General features: G+C 34.6%; 1 protein-coding gene across 14 annotated transcripts in view; it reads right to left on the bottom strand.

Annotated features, from left to right (window-relative positions):
• LOC121298204 (neural cell adhesion molecule L1-like protein) overlaps window positions 1–20593 on the bottom strand; it is a 59713-nt gene that overhangs the window by 20122 nt on the left and 18998 nt on the right. For 9 of the 14 annotated variants that reach the window (XM_041225149.1, XM_041225156.1, XM_041225160.1 and 6 more), the window contains exons 2-12: window positions 7561–7760; window positions 6369–6386; window positions 5991–6099; window positions 5042–5232; window positions 4291–4413; window positions 3460–3630; window positions 3219–3260; window positions 2596–2707; window positions 1950–2131; window positions 1241–1372; window positions 315–443 (exon numbers count right to left, since the gene is read on the bottom strand). In XM_041225149.1, coding sequence (XP_041081083.1) covers window positions 315–443; window positions 1241–1372; window positions 1950–2131; window positions 2596–2707; window positions 3219–3260; window positions 3460–3630; window positions 4291–4413; window positions 5042–5232; window positions 5991–6099; window positions 6369–6386; window positions 7561–7660 — 1309 coding nt within the window. In that variant the 5' untranslated portion in view covers window positions 7661–7760. Of the gene's footprint in view, window positions 1–314; window positions 444–1240; window positions 1373–1949; window positions 2132–2595; window positions 2708–3218; window positions 3261–3459; window positions 3631–4290; window positions 4414–5041; window positions 5233–5990; window positions 6100–6368; window positions 6387–7560; window positions 7761–18075; window positions 18163–20593 lie in introns of those variants that run through there. The other 5 variants (XM_041225153.1, XM_041225163.1, XM_041225150.1 and 2 more) reach the window with 4 other exon arrangements.

Raw genomic sequence — 20593 nt, 5'->3', positions numbered from 1 at the left:
TTAACCACTGTGAAGAAGAGCTAAGCTACTTTACAAGAGCAGTTACAAGGAATTTAACACCCAGTGCATTGCAAAATTGAAACCCCACTCCTCCCACAGCAGATTGGCTAGTTTGCAAAATGCACAGTTTCTGAGGGGCGTGATTGGCTGGGGGTGGAATGAATCAAGTTTTGTTGTTGTTGTTTTTGTTTTTTTGGCATCAGCAATTGTGCATCTGCCATTTATCAGTCTGAATCTTGGGAACTTCACATTGGGATTGATTTGCAATGGATACTTATTAAGATGTAGATATCTGTATAGTTTGGGATACTTACTCATTACCAGGATGTTAGCACTGGCAAGAATAGTGCCACGCTTGTTGGAAGCTTCACACTGATAAACTGCGCTGTCATTTATTTTTACATCCCTGCGCACAATTTGATTGTCAGTGGAGACCGGCATATCTTGAAAAAAAATATTTAAAGGAATTAATAGCAGAGTAATTCGATTCATGAAATATCCAGAGAATGGGCAAAGTTGATTAATTAGGAAACATTAGAAAACAGAACTGTACTGAAGAGTATTGATAATGGAGTAATATGGAGCACTTACAGTACAATTGGTAGGTAAAGATTATATTATTTAATATTAGAACTGGTAGGATAATAATAAACACCTATACAGTAATCCGTCACGTATCTGACTGGGATGGGACCAGAGTAAGGGTGGATATGTAAGAAGTCGGTTAAATGAATCCTGTTTTAAATACCATTATACACAGTTGTAACAATTGCTATATGCACACAATTATGGTTTTGAGATTCAGCTTTTGTTAGGGAGCTGCTCTAAATCCCTTGTTTAGAAAGATACAGGGTATTAATGCTTGTAACAGAGTAGCCGTCTGCCGTGTGGGTGCGTGCATTCCATGCTGAGTGACAGGCAGGAGATCGAGATGGAGGTTGAAGTTGATACGCCCCCTGCAGGCGAACAGGATTTATTTACATATCAACACACTGAACACTCACATGACACTACCAGCAATGGCAGCGCACAGAGCGCATACAACACAGTGTACGAAAAACTTTGGTAGGGTCTACAATCTTTGAACTAATCTTCTCTGTTCAATAATGAACTAACGTTGCTGATGAGATTGATCATGGCAGTGAGCGGTTAGGGCAAATGTGTGACGGGTGGATATGCGACGGATTAGTGTATTATCAATGGCAAGCATTTTGTTTATGTTTTGTGATGTACTTCTTACTTCTGAGAGGCACTCCATTAACTTTCCATTGTATTGTTGGCTCTGGCTTGCCAGCAGCTTTGCAATCTAATGTAACATCTGATCCAATTGTATATATCATACTTTCAGGCTTAGATAACCATCGAGGAGGCTCTGGAAGATGAAATGTATTATTAATACACCATTAAAACTGTACACCACTATACAAATGCTAAGGATACAATACTAAATCCATTAACATTATGAAGTCCATTATGAATTCTGCTAATTTAGCTCAGTAAACAAGTCACTTAAAAAAAATTGAAACATTTTGCTAATTAATATTTTTAACTACAATAACTGTATTTACTGAACTGCATGACATCATTATTCATGCAGCATTAATTTGACATTAATTTATAATGCATACATCTTCATAAATTGATGGCACATATTAGCATAGCTGAACCTGGTATTATTGATACTGATATTCAACACTCAGCAGCACAATGCAGAGGGAAAAAAAAAATGGTGCCTGTGTTGTCTTCCATTGCTCAGTGTTAAAGGAAGGTGATGCAGTAATAATAACATCCACTAGATGGAGCATTTCACTTTTAAATCATTCTCCTGTGTAATTATCAGTCAAACAACACAAAGAAATAACACCTACTAAAAATTGCAATACTTGGTGTTGATTGCATGTGAAATGTAAAGTGGCATTATTTAAATGTTGTGAACATTGCTTTGTTACCTTCAACTGTAACTTGGAAGTTATGTGGTACCTTCCCCAAAGCATTGGCAGCGTTGCACTGATATAAGCCATTTTCAGCTTCTGTGACTTCAGGTATTTCAAGTAGTTTTCCCAGGTTTTGAAACGCAGCTCTTTTTGGAAGGTCTCCATCCAGCCGGGTCCATTCGATTTTAGGAGTTGGGCTAGTAATACATAAAATAATCCAAAACAGAATGAATCATACTATTTCAATACAAGTGAGGCACATTTTCAGAAAAGAAAACTGTGGTTTTAAATTTTAAAAAATTCCCTGCAACTAAGTTGCTATTTTTAACAAATTAAGCTGCAGTGGTAATATTCATCAAAAACACTCAAATAGATTTTTTTAAAGAAATGAAGTCAAGTAAACACATTTTTCAGATAGTTATCATGATGCTGCTGATAAAGGCACTTGCCCAAGCAATTGTCTACTTTTACACATGTTTTGTAAATTGTCATTAACAGACTAAAGTGTCGAAGAACCATTACCGGCCCCACTGAAACACTGCTCCTAACGGATGTAAGAAATACGAAATACATCCAGAATCCCAGAGTAAACTGAAGAAGACTGTTGTGGCAGAGGGTGATGGTAAAGGGATATATTGTTATAGTAAAGAAATATACTGACAGTCCTTCTGCAATGCACTCCAGCTGAAGTGTGTCTCCTTTCACAATGCTTATTGTAGAATGACCACCAGAGGGTGTCAGAAGCTTGGGTCTTCTCTGCAGAATAGAGTTTGCTGTACAGAGAGGTAGTGTTCATATAAAAACTGTAATATGGAACCTTATTAGATCAGCAGCAGTCTTTAAATACATGATGAATTAAATACATAAAAAAAAAATATTTCTAGAAAATATAACTGTAACTATAACACCAGTTAACATTTACAAATTGCAATCAGTTAATTAAAACACAGAGATGGTATGACACAAACCTTAAACAGCAATGGTTACAATGTTCCTGATTGGCGAATTAATTAATTTTAAGATTAACAAAATAAAAAATACAACAGGTATGATAAATTCTGTATTATCCTGTCTGGCATTAGTATTATGATCCCTACAAGAATCATATAGCAATACAAGTATTATTTTATTATGTCCGGTAGGGTACTGCACGTGTATGTGCAATGCAAGCCTACACTATATATATATATATATATATATATATATATATATATATATATATATATATATATATATATATATATATATAATCATAAACATGGCCCAGCTTGATTAATCACTCACCCCCAGAGGTAACAGATGATTCTGTGTCACTGAAAGATTGAACTGAAATAAAAATATGGAAATGATAACGTGCAACAAAAAGTCAAAAAAACAAACAATATAACGATCATGAAAGCATGGTTCTATAAAAAAAATAAACAATACAAAAAATGAAAATAATATTTAATAAAGAATAAAAAAAATCAATTAAATGTATTTTGTTTATGAGTATACAATGCATATTCACCATAATAAAACTTACTTCTATTGACAATCAAGGTCATTGGTGTCTTCTGCACAATAGTTCGGATTCGTGGAAAAGCTGCAAAACAGCAATAGTCTCTCCGACTGTCCTTTTCCAGGACATTCGAGAAATACAGATCTCCATTGAGCCCCACAGAAACCCTTTCATCTTGATCAATATGCTGCAGACCTGTTCAGGACGGAGATATTTATACACACAAATCTATTTCTGATAACTCAAAAAGTCCAATATGGCCTACATTAGGAATCATCACTACATAGGTAAATAATACCTAATCCTTAAAACACGAATTGAAACAAAGTTGCATCTGAATATTAGGTCACATAATGCAAAACACACAAGGGTTTTTTCAGGGCCAAGGTTTTTTGAACGAGAATGGTGAAAGGGGTGCCAGAGAAACATGGAAGACATTTATAATAACTATGTAAAAAAGATGACACTAGTAATCACATTCTATCTCTGAAATATTCCAATCACAGATGGAAGCCACTGCAGACAATAGCCAGACTGCACTACATCTTAACCAGCACATGGCTTCTTTCACTGAAATGCATACTGTAAATTTGTTTCCCCAACAACCAGCTACTGATGTAGGGGTGCAGCAATCCAGAGTGGTTGCAGATTTGTAAGGACACAACACATACACTTTTTTAATACAAACATTAAATACTATATAGATGCATTATCTGTCCTTAAGGGTAAAATTACCACAGTATAATGAATTGTGTTGTTTTATGTTAGACGTTATTAATTTGGCTATGTTGTTTTGTAACCTAATGACACCTTCAAACACAATTTAGAAATAACAGTGTGAAAGGTAATATTTACCAATTGTCATCCAGTGTATTTTTAAGGGAGGGATTCCTTTAGGAGGGTTGCACTGCAGAACAACAGCATTTCCTTCTTCAACTGTTATTGGAGGATTTTTTTCTTTAGGAAACTTTGGGATGGCTGCAAAAGAAGCAATAATATGTTGTTTTAAATAGTGTGGTAATCATTTAAAAATTATTCAATCTATAAATATTAGGTCCGAGAATGCCAGAAGTCAGCAATTTGAAAAACATATTTACTTGAAATGCAGTGCAAACACACCACTAGGTGGAAGTTGCTTCATGTTGCTGAGCTGCAACATCTAACAACATGCAGAAAAAAGATAAGCAAGCCGGACCGCATTACATACTATGTAGGACTATCTATAAAGACATTATTTAGAAAATAAATCTGCATTTATGTGGAATATAAGCCTATATACATTTTTGGGAATAACATTACCAAAAGTGTGTGTGTGTGTGTGTGTGTGTGTGTGTCTATATATTTTCCCTTGGAAACAACTCCTGTATGTGTGGGTTTACAGTTCAATGAACACCAGCCTTTATAAGTAAAATCTGTCTACTGTGAGTCATGGAATGTAATATTATTTAGGGCACAGTTCAATTGGCCTAACAAAATAAAATACAAATACAAGTAATAAGCTGAGAAAATTTGGAGCAACTTTTATTTTGAATCAATTAACAGATGATAAATAATAATAATACTAATGTGACATTATTAGGAAAATACAGAAGTCCTTCTCACTTACTTGGTATTATGATTTCAATCTCTTCTGAAATGGCTGTTCCCAGTTTGTTCGTGGCTGAACAGCGATAAACACCCTGGAACTCTGATATGTTTCCATTGTTTCCGATTATAAATGTTCCTGAATTTTCAACTATAGTCACCCTTGGGTCATCTGAGGGATCGAAAGGTTGACCGTCCTTAGTCCATTTAAATCTAAATAAAAAAATAATACATTGTCGGACACCACTTGGGACTTTAGAAGCACATTTTAAGAATACATGGTGGTTACAAAACCATATAGCCTCTGCAGTGATGAGGAAACAAACAAAAAAAAAAACACACCATCCGTGATGGCAGCCCTCTTCAAGCATTGCAGACAGCAAAAAACAAAAATCTTTCTCTGTTAAAATGAAACTCGATGCTGTGGACAGAGTAAGAAAAGGTGAAACTCAAGTAATTTTTAAAATATATAAATGTTGTAGAATCTACATTGTGTGGATGGCTAAAAAACAAAGAAAAAATAAGATTTTTTTTGATGATTGACTCCAAAAAGGACTGCTCTAGGAAAAAAAATGTGCTGCGCTAGAGTGAGACAAGCTGTTGTGTGAATGAACCTCAAAATTTACAGTATAATCGTAAATCTCGAAAAACTACTCACTTCTAAATCTTTTGTAGTCATTTTTGTATTACTTTAGTATAAATACATGTTAATTTGGATTCATATGTTGTTTTTTTCTGACGAAAAGACACAAAAGCTCCCGTTTTCTCATTGGAAATAGTGATATTTCAAAATATCACTGTCCTGGTCACAAAAGCAAAGTTTGTGGGGAATAATAGCCATTTTCTATACTTTTGAGGCACAAGCAATTAGGAAATAACACTTACTACCCAGGAATAAAAATTGTGTTACATAGTGTCATCAGTCTGCATGACCAAAGTCATCCCCCAAGAAAGGTGACTTAAGAACTCACTCTGGGTGCGGATTCCCTTTTGCTTCGCATTTAATTGTAAACTTTTCATCAAAGGGAAACGCTACTTGAGAGGTCGGTGACTGCTCTGTGATCGTTGGAAGTTGTTCAACTGGGTAAAAAAACAAAAAAAAAAAGGATGCTCATCAAACAGTTGACTAGGAAGTAATTAATACAGCATACAAATGTCAAATTATATATTCACATTGTAAAAATGTGTTGTGCACAATACATACATATTACAAGAATTTTTTTTTTTATATGAAGAATGACACATGATCACCAATGTAGACCTCTTTGATAATACCACTAAAGTGCATTATACAGTATTGCGTTTCATTCTGTATTGGTGATTTCACATTAGGATACTGGAACACTTACTGTTTGTATGACCTAAGGCTAGGAATCCAGGTGAGCAGAGAGGCAAGACATGAGAAAATAAACAGGTGAACAGGATGCATTTCATTTTTAACATTTAAGAAAATTCGACTTCATTGTATAATGTGCATCAGTAACTGGAAGAATATATTGAATTGAATACATAGTTATGAATTGTTAATGGCTAGTGAATAATAAATCCATAAATTAAAACATGTCTTAACAATCAAAGCAATAATAAGAACACAACAGCACCAACACCAGAACAGTTTTTTTTTTTTCACCAGAAGAGTGATTTTTAATTAAATCTCGGTACACCCTAGAGGCTGTAGTTGATGTGATGAAGTAAAACCACACCAGCTCAACAGTAAGACAGTATTAGTATTCAAGTATCATTTTACCAATTTCCTTGTTTGTCTGGTTTCATTTAGAGCATTACCACAGTTGTATTATTATATTTTGCTAAACCTATGAATGTAGAGCATATCTGAAAAGAGGTTATCAAGTCAAAGACCAGACTTGGTTGCACCTGCCAAACGCATGAATGAATGCACTGTTTTAAAATACAATATTAACATACTGCAGCCAGGTTATGATTGAAACTGGGGAAAGGGTTATGACGATAATTATTCATATATGATAAATATGCCTGAAATGACTTTAGTTTAGAATAAGTTACAAGTTATGCAATTATTGAGATACGAAGTTGAAAAAGATGTACAGATTCTGCCCATTTCTGTTATTATTAGATAAAATATAACACAAAATGTAATTTAATAAAAAGCTAGACAATAGCGTGGTAAGAAAAAAAACAAGTATGTTGTTAACACTGTACATCCCCCCACCACAGCCAGTAAACACTAATGTATCTACTGTATGTACATTTAATACTCATATAGACTGACAGACATCTCCTTATATCCATGGCCTTCGATATCCCCCATAACTGGTAAAGAATATAGTTTTATACACACACACACACACACACACACACACACACACACACACACACACACACACACACACACACACACACAAAAAAAAAAAAACTCTGACATAGTGTTTACATATGAGTGCCTCAACTATACCCCTGTCACCAAGATATGCATCTCCAGGGACAATAGTAAAATAATGAATGAATGACAGAGTTAATTGAAACCAAAAGGCAGTATGCAGTACATGAAATTGAACTTACCCTCAAGTGGTATGTCTAGGGCTGCTGTCCAGTGTAATAAGCATAGTGTTGCGGACAAGGAAAATGAGAATGAAACACCTGCATTCCGTAGCGTCTTCATCACTTTGCAGCTGAAGCACGTTGCAAATCCCTTTAAAAAAATGCTGATCCTTTGTCTTTTCCAGCTTCAGTTAATCTCAGTAAATGGAATGGCTGAAGAACTGGAAATAAACAATACGAAACACATATTAATCTTCCCACGCTACAAGAAAAGTAAATTGAAGAAATCTCAAGTGGTTGTAAGCTTTCATGTTATATATTTGGAATATTGTTTTCCTTACAGAAAGTAGATTATGTTAGTATTTTTTTTGTTAGTATTGTATTTTTTGGGGGTATTTTTTATGATAGTATTATATTTTTTTTGGGGGGGAGGGGATACGTTGACATTGTTTTAGACATTTAAACAGAATATACAAATGCCTGCAAATTGTAGCAGCTACTGCATGTCTCATTAATTGGTAATGAAAATGAAATCCTTGTGTGTTCTGGGCAAAAATGTTGGCCAGACCTATGCTTCCATATTCCGGACTGCATAAATGACCAATGTTTGACAAGAAATAGCCTCAAAAGCAACGGATATATGGATCGTTATATAGAGCAGACTTTCCTGAAGCAATTAGAGGTCTCTAATAATTGACTAATGGTCATTTATTCCATCAGAACAATAAAAACATCTTGAGACCAGTTACGTCTTGGTTGCCCTTGGTGGACAAACATCCATTTTGACAAACATCCATTTTGACAAACATCCATTTTTCAGTGTTATGAATGAGGTTTCAAATTTTGTTTAATCCAAATACATATTAACATAGTTTGTTTATCATATTAAGTTGACCATTTGCATTTCTAAAATACAAAGAAACATGAAGTTTGTACACAGCTAACCCTAAAATAAGAACAACCAATGCTAGTCACTTGTCCTTTAATCATTTGTATTAAATGTTGTATGCAAAAACCATGAAAAGACTTCTATTGTACCAGTACACGATTGACGTGTTTGAGACTAAAGTTTAAATTTTATCATGGTTTGTCTTTAAGACATATCATCAATCCTAAAGTTTAGATGCTTGCTGATATCCATTACTGGTATTATACAGAATAATGAATTGTTAGTAAGCCAACCACTGAGCTGGGGAAGTTTGTGCAAGATCTTTTTTGAGAGGACAACATGTTTCAAGAAGCTTGATTAAATTCACATCCTGCCTCTGTTGGTTAGGTTAGGTTCATCTTTAAATAGTCTGTATCACAGAAATAAATAAATAAATAAATGACCACGATCTTGACGATATTGGTCTGCAGTGTTTTGGTTGGATTCTACTGTAGAAATGCAAGTACACAATTTGACACACAATTTCTCAAAGCTATTAATGTAAATATGAGATATTTAATTCGGTAAGGGTTTCAGTTTTTCGTTTAGCCACAATACAAAAGGTTATTTCGAAGTCTAACCACTTAAACAAAAGGACAAGTCAATCTCACATGAGATTGAAAATATATAAATATATGGCTGGTTTCACAGATTATCTTGGACTAACAAATGTTATTTTAGGTAAATTAGTCCCAGACTAGTGCCTGACCTCTGTAACCACTGAGATTCAATTCTTATGCATGTTTAGCATAAATTCAAGCATACACCTTTAAAGTACCATGCACCTTATGCTGTAGTAGTTTTAAACGCAAGCCTTTAACAGGATTAGCAGGTCCTGTCCCGTTAGGGAAGATACAATACAAGAAACTGTGTTCTATTCAATTGCAAGCAAGTAAAAAAAAAATTAAAATGTAATGAACAAAGCCTTGGACAGTATATGTACAAATGGTTTTCATTAGTAGACATGATTGGTAGATTATTACCTTAACATAACATAAAACACTACTGCCTTCAGTAGTAAGGCAAGAAGTAAGAAAGTGAAGAAACAAGAATAGGCTTCCCTCTGGGGGGCATTTGTATACTGACCTCCAGGTTATTGTGGTTATAGATCTGATACACTATAAAGACATGAAGAGCACTGCATTAAATAATAATGAATGCTTGTAGAATCTGTTGTCAGCTTACATCCAGTACAAGTTTATTACACTAGAATCAAAGTCCACCAGTCATAACAATACAAGAGCATACCCAGATAAAGAGATTATAACATTCAAGCGATGTTTAAAAAAAAAAAAAAAAAAAAAAACCTCAGTTAATTGTCATTTGTTTTCATATCTCCTTTTTACACAAAGGCAGCTGAACAGCTCAGTGATGGAAGCATGAACATTGCATGGGTCTGTTCTTGGTGCTCAGAAGTTTCAACTTTGGTTATAAAAGCATTGACTCCAATTTAGCATTTGGGGTGAGGATGAATGAACTGTTCTAAAAAATGTAATCAAGTAAGCCATATTATGATTTTCTATGTGAGTTTTTCAAAATGTCTTGAATACATACATTCACTCAAAATGTTCCCCTATTTATCTACACACAATGTAAATAGCTGAATTCAAATTATGTTATAAGTCCAACCATATTTATACTAAGTAAAACAAAAATACCAGTTGACAAAATAATGAAGTGCAGTGGGTTTGTCTGTAAAAATCTTGAAAGACAGCTTTGCGTCCAATGTTACTACAGTGATAGGTTTGTATGTCCGTATGTTGCGGAAAGTCTACAGTCTTGTACATGTAGAATAGGGGTTCATTTTAATTTCTGTAAGAGTACAGTATGTATGTACTATACATGTGTGTTTAATAATGAGTCTTCCATCACACCGATCTCATCAACTTCAACCAATAAAACATGTCTAAAACCTGTTCAACCTAGCTAAAGAGGTATTAAAATCTTCAGCCAGTGTAAATACACAAACATAGTTTGTATTGTGGTTTAATAGAAGACCTATGACTGTGTCACTCAAGTGAGAATTAATAGGCACATGCATGGACTTTTATTTGGTACAATTCGGTTCTACCTGACCAGATAAAAAAAAAAAAAAAAAAACAATAATATGACACTAATTCTGGGATTGGTGGCCAAGAACATAAATGCATCTACTAAGCTTAAATAATGTAAAGAGTGAAAGTCATTTCAAGAAAACTGTAAAGCTAGAAAATACTTAAATTCAGTGGCAAAGAAAAATACTTTGAGTCAAAAAGTTTGTGATTGAATAACATTTTCTTTCAGTATTTCTAATTTCAACACTTTTGAGTGTTTTACTAGGTACGGGTAACTTGTATAGGAATGATACCTAGGATCCTATCAATGATAACAGGATGGCATGTATGGTGACGTCAGACCCGGAAAAAACACTCAGTACTGCCAGGTGAAATGTGAATTGCGCTGTTGCACAGTTTAATCAATAAACAGAAAATAAAAGGTTGCAAGACAAAAAAAAAAAAACACAGGACATGGCACTGGTAGCCAAAACAAAGAGATGAAACAAAACGGACTAACACTAAACAAACAGTGGACTAACAGACAAACAAACACAGTGAGTCAAGACAGGTCTAACTACGTTATTATACTTTGTTTACTCTCCTTCTCCACACCCATTCTCCACTCACCGAACACACAACCCCGGGTTAGTATAAAAATGCTGCTTTTATGCAGCTGTACCGAGACTCGATTGCTAATCAGTCATTCAATTGGAGTCTCGGTACAACTGCACGTGAATTAATAAAGTGCAATTCCCTGTGCTCACATATTATTACATTTTACCTGCACGTGAAGTGCTGTGCAATCCTCGTGCCTAAATACAAATATACATTTTCAACACTTGTGCTCGTAACCCATATTATATCCCATGTACCAATGACTATACACCAACATTAACATACTACACGTAACACATAACACAAATAAATAGCCCAGGGGCGGGGCACTTTGCCACACTCCATTAATAAGATGATTTGATACAACGTGTTTGCTAACTTGTGCATTGCACCTACAGATGTCATTTTGTAGAGGTAGGTATATAAATCTGGCGAGGCATGCCAAAGGTTATGTATTTAGAAAATGGTGTCTTAAGCAAGCTTTCTGTGCACTTAAACTGAGAATTTTGCACTATAAGTGAACTTAGTTTATTTGACAGTTGACAAATCAGTAGAGAGATCAGGGTTCAACGGGAAGGGAAAGTGACACTATACATCTAGGCATTGTTGTCCTTCTTGGTGTCTTATTAGTCAGCCTTTACAAAGTATTCAGAAATTCAGTTAAATACGTGACAGCATACTTAAAAAACTTCCAAACCTGAGGTACAAGCTTATATACTGAAGAACTAAAACATGGCCTGCCCTTGAACAGAAACAGTGCAGTGTGTGAATGTGTCATCCTTTCATAAAATTGCACAGAAGCAGAACATTGTGTTACTTTAGAATTGATCCAAGGCAGCTATTTAAGCATAAATGAGTGACATGGAGGTTTCTAACTGGCAGATTGTGTCTTTGCTTAGTATTTACTCTAAAAAGACGATACTTGCGTGGATTGACTTTAAATTTGATTCACAGTTGATGCTGCGACGTAGCAGTGAGCATATATCGTCTTATATTAGCCACACTACAGCTGGAAGCGGATTGGCTGAGGTACTGAATGTTTTTCTTATTTTCAGTCTTTGCAGAATGACTAATTTATGATTCACCGATGGAAGTCATATGCAGAGTTAACAGAACAACAGTAAAGATTACGTTCAGAGGTCAGGGAAAGAGATTCTGCAGTTTCGCTGAATAGTTGCCATGGTGATTGGGAATTCTGCTTTGTTCAGTGACAAGCTGATGAAGAACAGATGGAACAACACATACTTTGACCTGTAGGCCAAACTGATTTATTTAAAATAAGTAAAAGTACTAGTTATGGACACAAGTCTCCTCAGCAGCTAGAAGAGAGTTTGTATATTTTACTTTGTGTGTGTGTGTGTGTGTGTGTGTGTGTGTGTGTGTGTGTGTATATATATATATATATATATATATATATATATATATATATATATATATATATATATATATATATATATTCCATTGATGTTTAACTTGATTTTCTAGGGGTTTTATAGCCAGTCCATAGCTTCTGTCACATTATAGACATCTCTTGGAATAATTCCTTCAAGGCTGAAAGGTTTCAGGGAAAGGGATTTTTTTTACACTGGAAAACAATCATCTTAGACCAACTTGAGACAGAGGATACTAACTGATGTTATTGGTTTAATCAAATGTAGGCACCAGTGGGTTGTGATGGATGATATGGCAAATCTAAACAGATTTTGCCTGTATGATATCCTTTGTTTTCATTGTTTGAATGATTGGTTGATTGATTACTATACTATTATACAATAATAACAATCACTACATAGTACCAACTTTAAAAATAAAACTTGACAGCACTGATTCCCAATAGGAAATAACATCTCTTTCATAACTTTATATCTGATTACATTTACATTATTTTAGGGGCAGTTCAATAGAGAATATCTTTCTTCAGTCCCTTAATGTGCTGCATATTTCGTTAGCTTATGCACCATATGAACATATCTAATGTGCCACGTGGACAGCTATAAATCAGATAAATTATGCTGTCAAAAAAGAGAGAAAGCTTTCATAAAACTGAATTTGATAAATAATTTGATTTCATTGTTCCAAAATGCATCCTTCAGTGTCAGAAAAATGCACCACAGATGACATGTGCTTTGAATTTTCTCTCTGAATATACATGTCATCATTTCAGTATTTTATTTTTTCCTCATGAAAGAAAATGCATCATGCAAAACACGTCGGGTGATTAAACTGTACTCTGGCCATTTAAAATAATACCCTAGTTTATCATTAGCTCCAGAGTCAACTTCTGAAGCTGTGCAATGATGCTTGCTGGTACCCTAAAGCCTTGAACATATAAGAGAAGTTTTGCATTTGGATCCGTTTGCTTCATTAAAAAAGATTTTACAAAGGTGGATGTCAAACTAAAAGTCACATACTTTGTGAAAGCTTTCTTTATATTATGTATATATATATATATATATATATATATATATATATATATATATATATATATATATATATATATATATTAAACCTATATAATACATATTCTTGTTCTGGGTCACCTCACACAAATATAAGTATGACACTTGTAAACATGAATTAGTGACTAAATAAGAAGGCTTATTAGTGTTTATACTATAAAAACAGTGACATCTGTAGCTAGTTATCATTTCTGATAAAAATGATAAACCTGTAAGGCTTTGTGGCCTACAGTTTAGCAAGGATAGATAAGACATCTGATATTTAAATCAGAGCTAGCTCAGGCTTATTGTAACTTCATGGTGATTTAAACATTAAGCTTGGATTTTGATGTCTGTAATGCAGGTTGCATGTGATCAAAACCCTAGCTCTCCTCTGTGTTCTCTCCAATCCAAATCTGGTTATCTAAACACTGCCCAAGTCTAACCACTGGTGTAAATGATTTCTGGAGTCTGCACTGGAGGGTACAGAAGCAAGCTGCCAATGTGACCCTCAGTATGTAGAAACTGTGAATGCACAAGAAAACCCATAATTATGCCCCAGTTTCAGTGTCATGGCATCTCACCTTTTTTACACAGAAACATACATATATCATCCTGCTACAAAATTGTAACAGCTCAACCCCTGTATATTGACGTTGTTTGCGTCTTTCAATGTAAACCAAAATGTAGGCTTTAAAGATGTGGGTGGATTCAATCAGGAAATATGGTCTTTATTCAAGTATTTTTTTTAAAAAAGGGCTTTTCAAAAGTCACCACACATGTTTTGAACCTTTGCTTGTGTGTACAATAGGTGTGCTTGGAATGTTTTAATTCAATAGAGTAGGAACATGACCCAGGTCAAAAAGCCTATCTGTATTTATTTTCTTTCACCATAGCTGTCAAGGTAATTAAAATAGTCCAGACCAACCATAGAAGAGAAATGCTCCAAGTAATACTCTTAATCAACATTACTACAATATACTTCAATACAATGCAGTAATATGGTAAAAACATTTTCTATAACAAGAATGACTTTCATAGAACTGATAAGATTCGCCAAGTTGAAAAGATAAAAAAAAGTGTATACACTTAAAAGATGTGCTTCAAACCCATTTGTTTTCCCAAGAAATAACATTGATCTCATTCCAGTGGGAGCTGATGGGGCCTTTCACAGAGCTCCAGCTAAAGGACTGTACAGCACTGAAACCCTCAGTCAACTGATCCCATCAATAATATCAAGACAGGAAATATTGCATCTTAAAAATTCAAGCTGATAAAAGGATTAACAGTGTCCCTTGAGAAAATCGTGTTTGAATGGGTTGATGTGGGAGCGCAGTAACATTTCACAGTCTGCAAGATTACATATCTGCAACCTGACGACCCACACGGTACTATCGTTTCCCACAGAGAGCTGAGCACAAACTGTCAGGAACATGTTATCTCCAGTTTAACTGAAGAAGATGAATCTGCCAAACAATCTAATTCCCCGCAAATAAATCAAACATGCCCTACCCCACCTCTTTTTCTTAAGGTGTATTGCTATTTCTTGGCAGATTGAGCTGACTGCATTAAACACAATGGCTGATTTCTCTTTACAAGCAATCTTAAAACCTTTACAATCACAGCATTTGTTGCGCAGTTAAAAACTGCTAGCTAAATATAATAATACAAATATTTCACAGAAGATCTTGTGCCACGCCAGGCTGTACATTTCTACAGAGGGGTGCAGTGGTCATCTATACTATTAACAGTTAAACATTAGCATATAGACAACCCATGCACTAATACATTGACATGATGCATTGTATTCCATTGGTAATAACAAGCTTGCCTTACTAAAAGACATGCATTCATAACAATAGATAATGCAACCTAAGCAACAGCAATCCTAGCAGAACAACCACAAGGAGAAAAGAGTTAAAGTTGCAGTTTATCCTACACCCAATGTTAGCAAAATAATACATGTTTTCACACCTGGGAATTGCTGTCCCTAACTTTAGTTTTGTAGGTGTAATTTAAACCCAGCCTGATTTTATGGGGCATTGCAGTGAGTGGAAACATGTTTAAAAAAACTACATCAAATTGAATCCATACATCATCCTTAGCCCAATGTAATAGATTAATAAAATATCAATATCTAGTCTAGCCTAGTCTAAACTGAATGAGTGAGCACGTGCATTTTGCTCAGTGATAAAAAGAGAGTACCCTGCATATGCAAGATTACATCAACTCTTTACTTTAAACTGGTGTCTGCAAAATTGCAGTCTGCTTTACAGTTGTATTAATCAGATGGTGTAACATGTAACTACTGTACATGTACCAATGTAATATATATCTTTGAAATGTAAGCTAAACAAGGCACACCAATTGATTAACATAGTACCACATAGGTACAGGGATTGAAAAAAAATATATAGATATAAAAATAAATATACCTCCTTGGTTGCTCATAGTGACCCATCCTTTTGACACTTATACCTCCAATGAACACGAAAAAAACACATACTACAGAAGGAGAACTTTTACCAAGCTTTTGAGAGATAAAAAAGTAAATACATTACCAATGAGGAGTTTTCTGCACCGTGGAAACAGTTTTCTTTCCTTTTCTGTGCTAAAGGCAGCCAGCTGCTTTACCTTCCTATAGCTATGGATGAGTATGGAATAGGTGCAGGCAAATGCCTATAACATCTTTTAATTGGCATACAATGCAAAAGTATCTTCGTATTGCATGCTGTTAATTACGCAAAGCACAGTTACAGTATTATTTTTTTTTCCCCCAGGGTGGAGTATGAATGGATTGCACAACAAGTAAAAAAAAAAGTAAATTTAAAGGATAGACAACTTTGTATTTCTTGTGTATTCACTTGGAATGTGAATAAGTATATCTAATCTATCAGGATTATGTTTAAAAATATAATTCTGTGATACGGACAACACATGGCACAACAAATGTAATGTAATGTTTCTTCTTGTAATGCAGTAACCACTGCAGGGGGTTCTGAAATACTTTAATTAGGGTTCAAATCAGAAGCTGAGCACGTCACAATTTTCTGCAACGTCCCATCTCCTTCTTATGAACTACTGCTGAAGGCAAATCAATCTAGTAGCTACAGTAAAGTTAAGCAAGATGATTTCAGTGTCTACAGTGTGAAAGCTAACCGTAAAACAATGACAGCATGTTTCAAAATCAAATCCTTTCCTATAAACGCCAGGCCTGCTATTCGCATAACAGTAACAACAGAATGCATGTCTACAATTAAAAAACATACTAACGATATATACATGGGTTTTCGTACAGAATCTCATTTTAGATTTTTAAAATCATTTAAAAGTAGAAATTGACCTCTTGCATGTAAATGTATGGACTGTATCCATAGCAACTCAGCCGCTATTTTCTACATTTAAAATGAAAATGTGAAGAGCTGCAACTCCCCAGTCCTGTAGTTCCTGTATTTTTCATAATCATTTCAACCCAATTAACCAGCTGAAAGACTGTATAAGCATGTTTAGTCCTGGTATCTAAAATTCAAGCGTCTCACATTTCAAAGGCAAACAGGGATCAAAGTGGTATGTACTGTACAGTCCTCCTGGGGTTCACAAAGTCATCTCTAAGAACAAGGACCTATTTTATTCATTAATGACATATTTTATACAAAATGCCATAGAAACTTGTTAGAAATCCTTTGCTGTGTTTTTTGTACATCTCAAAATAGTGGGCCACCGCAGAGCAATGAAAAGTACAAGTATAAAATACACCAAATGCTGGACAACAAGATTCTTTGAATGGGTTATAAAGGGTTTACTTACAACTGCACACTTACTTGCTGTATTAATATAGACACCACGATGTTAAAAAGCAGAATGCAGCAATTCCAGACAGACACACATAATCCTCCAAATCAGTATTTTGTCCCCACAGCTGCAAAGTTGACAAGTTTCTTAATTACCCTTCATATGAATTAATTGTAGCCAGTAGCAACTGAATCATCCAGTTTATACTGCATTGTTTGTTCTATATTGTATATTGAATCAAAGTAATGAAGAAAAATAGTATTGGACAAATACCAGTTGCCATGCAGGCAACCCCCTCTACGTCTATGAGTAACCTAGTAGCTGGATCAAGACAAGGATTGTTATTTTATATATTGAGCTAAATGTATATCATTTTAAATACAGATTGCCAAAATCCACCCAAGCTGAATTACATGAATTGACAAGTCCATACTGAACTGTACTAACAAAATGAGCCTAGCTTATTCTACAATCACACAGCACATGCAAAGCTGAGCACAATATGATGTCATCCTACTGTTAAAATTGTCTAGTCATACAACACCACACGAATCTTTACCAATCACTCTGATTTGCCATGTACAACTTTACTGAAATAAATCATGGTAAAAGCATTGTAAAGCACAACTGAAGATTAGTATAGACAATCATACAGTGAATGCCCTTTTATCTATACTCTCTAGAAATGCAATGCAATGGTGAAGTCAGAAGTTGCAGGTATACTCACTATAAAAATTGCTGTGGCTTTGATAGAAAAATTGCAAGTACTTTGATAGATTTCATTCTTCTTCAAGGAAAGTTGCTGCCAAATAAGAAAGGAATATAATTTCCAAGAATAAACATATTATTTCCACCCACACACTATTGCTTCAGGCTTGGTTGCCTAGACAGGCAGTCAAAGTATATAAGCAGCAATGCAATCCAGGGAAACGCCTGAACTTGTGTCTTTTTTACACAACAATTAGCATAATGTAGCCACATAGTTGCAGACATTAGTTTGTTACAACTGTGCCTTGTTAAAAACTGCCTCCTGACATTTTTTAAATTAGGAAATTCATTCTGATTAGATGGCAATTTGCTGGCTTTCCTTCAAAGCTCAGCAAGCACAACAGAAACATGCCTGTATTGTACATATTACACCCTTATACTGCTGGTGCACTGTACATGTTTGGGCAGCTCAGTGGAACCGCAATTTACAAGAATTATGATAATCATGATACTGCATACCAATGTAATATTAGATAATTGTTATGCAGTGATATATATATATATAGATAGATAGATATTACTATAAATCTTAACCAATTTTTTAAATCTATTTGTTTACACAACTTCCTCCTGTCAATATTTGCTAGATAAATGTCAAGTAGTTCAAAGCTATATTGCTACAACCCTTTTTTTCTCAATTGTTGAAAGTAAATACTGCTTTTAGCAGAATGTACGTGATGGCAACATATGTTCTTTCGCTAATCAGCATTAGCATTCAATTTACTGACAATGTTGGGTGGATTAATGTCACTGATCTAATTAGTATTACACAACATTATCCTACAGTGTAGCATAAATATACTTTAAATCAATTTCACAGGAACATTTTTCTTGCATTCCTTGCTTGTCAGATATCTGTTTTAGTCAGTGATAAACTGCAGTGTACCATTCATCCACTCTACTACTTTGATATACCAGTACCTTTTTACTTTTATTGTAGATACACTAAAGTTATTATGTTGTGTGTAGGGGGTCTCTTATTGTTGAACAGGGTTGTTATTAGAGCTACTGTATGTCGAATATTCTATGCAGAGGGCGACATCTCTACACAGGATGTATTGGGATTTATACAAATCCTTAACAATGATTGGTTGATTTCTCATATGTGATTTATAATTCAAAATAAAGGGACTACACTGTATGTTTGAAGTGCATGCACTAAATATCAGCACATATATATATATATATATATATATATATATATATATATATATATATATATATATATATATATATATATATATATATATACACTGTATAACTACACTTATTTTATGTGCCTGTTGTTTTGAAGTGTATCGAAGTGATATAAAAAATTATATTCTTTATTGCTACGCTCTTTAGAAATATCTGTATCACTTGAATGGGGAAATGGTGTATGTCAGCAAAAGGTATAAAAGAAAAAAGGCAAGAGCTGACAAAAATGGGTTAGATCCCAAGGTAAATGTATTTATGTTAATCACAGATGCTTGGAACATTGTAATATCTGGAGAATTTTTAAACCAAAAAGTCTCTTTCATAGTACAATTTGATTATCTTGACACCCTCTTTTCAGCGGCCACTGGAAAATTATAATACCCAGACTTAAAAGGGTGTCAGACTTAATACCAAGAAAGTACTCAGGAGTTGTTTGAAGAAGTCTCTGTTTAGCTCGGCTTTGATTCACATTGTCCATTGAAACATGAAACTCTACTTGCCTCGTATTTGTGGCATTTCTTTTTTTTTCTGAGAAGCTAGCCATCGATTGATGGGAAAAAAGAAAAATGCTGTGAAACACCCACACGAGTAGGATAATACACTTTACTCCATTCTGTAATAAGCTGTCAAAGTGATTGATTCAAGAAGACTGTTTTTAGCTGCAGGTGCTCATTATTCCTTTGCTCATATCTGCTGCACCAGAACCAAAAAAAAAAGACTAGTATTTGCATTTTAAAAGATGAGTGTTAGTACATTTTATATTAACCCTCATTTACCTACCCAGTAAGTATACAAATATAGGATTACATGGAAATAGGAATAATGCCTTCATTGCACATTGTATGTAAAACAGTGGGATAGTTTTGGTTGAGCTATAAGACACAAGGATGATGAGACTTTCAACTTGTGTAGGACATTCCAAAATGGACCTGCTCTTGACACATTGTTGAAGGTGACAAATTAGTTTTAGTTGTAGTTCTGACATTGTAACCCCCTCCCCCATCTTTAAAGAACAGGGCACAGACCACCAGGTCAGGCCATATTCCAAATACATCTTGAAAGGTTGCCAGACAGAAATTACTTCATAAATTGCAGATGCCAACCTAGGTCAAAGAGACAGAAGACAGGCCTGGTAATGGGACAACAACAGCACTGCACTTCCTTCCCTTTTGATGCCTGAAAGTGTAATTTTTTGTGCTTTAAATGACTAAGATTGGCAGAACTATTATTTATTTATTTTTTTTTTTACAATAACTCTCTTTTGATCCAAATAAGACTGC

This window comes from Polyodon spathula, chromosome 23 (genome assembly GCF_017654505.1).
Source record: "Polyodon spathula isolate WHYD16114869_AA chromosome 23, ASM1765450v1, whole genome shotgun sequence".
Lineage (NCBI taxonomy): Eukaryota > Metazoa > Chordata > Actinopteri > Acipenseriformes > Polyodontidae > Polyodon > Polyodon spathula.
This window is presented reverse-complemented; position numbering and strand designations above follow the sequence as displayed.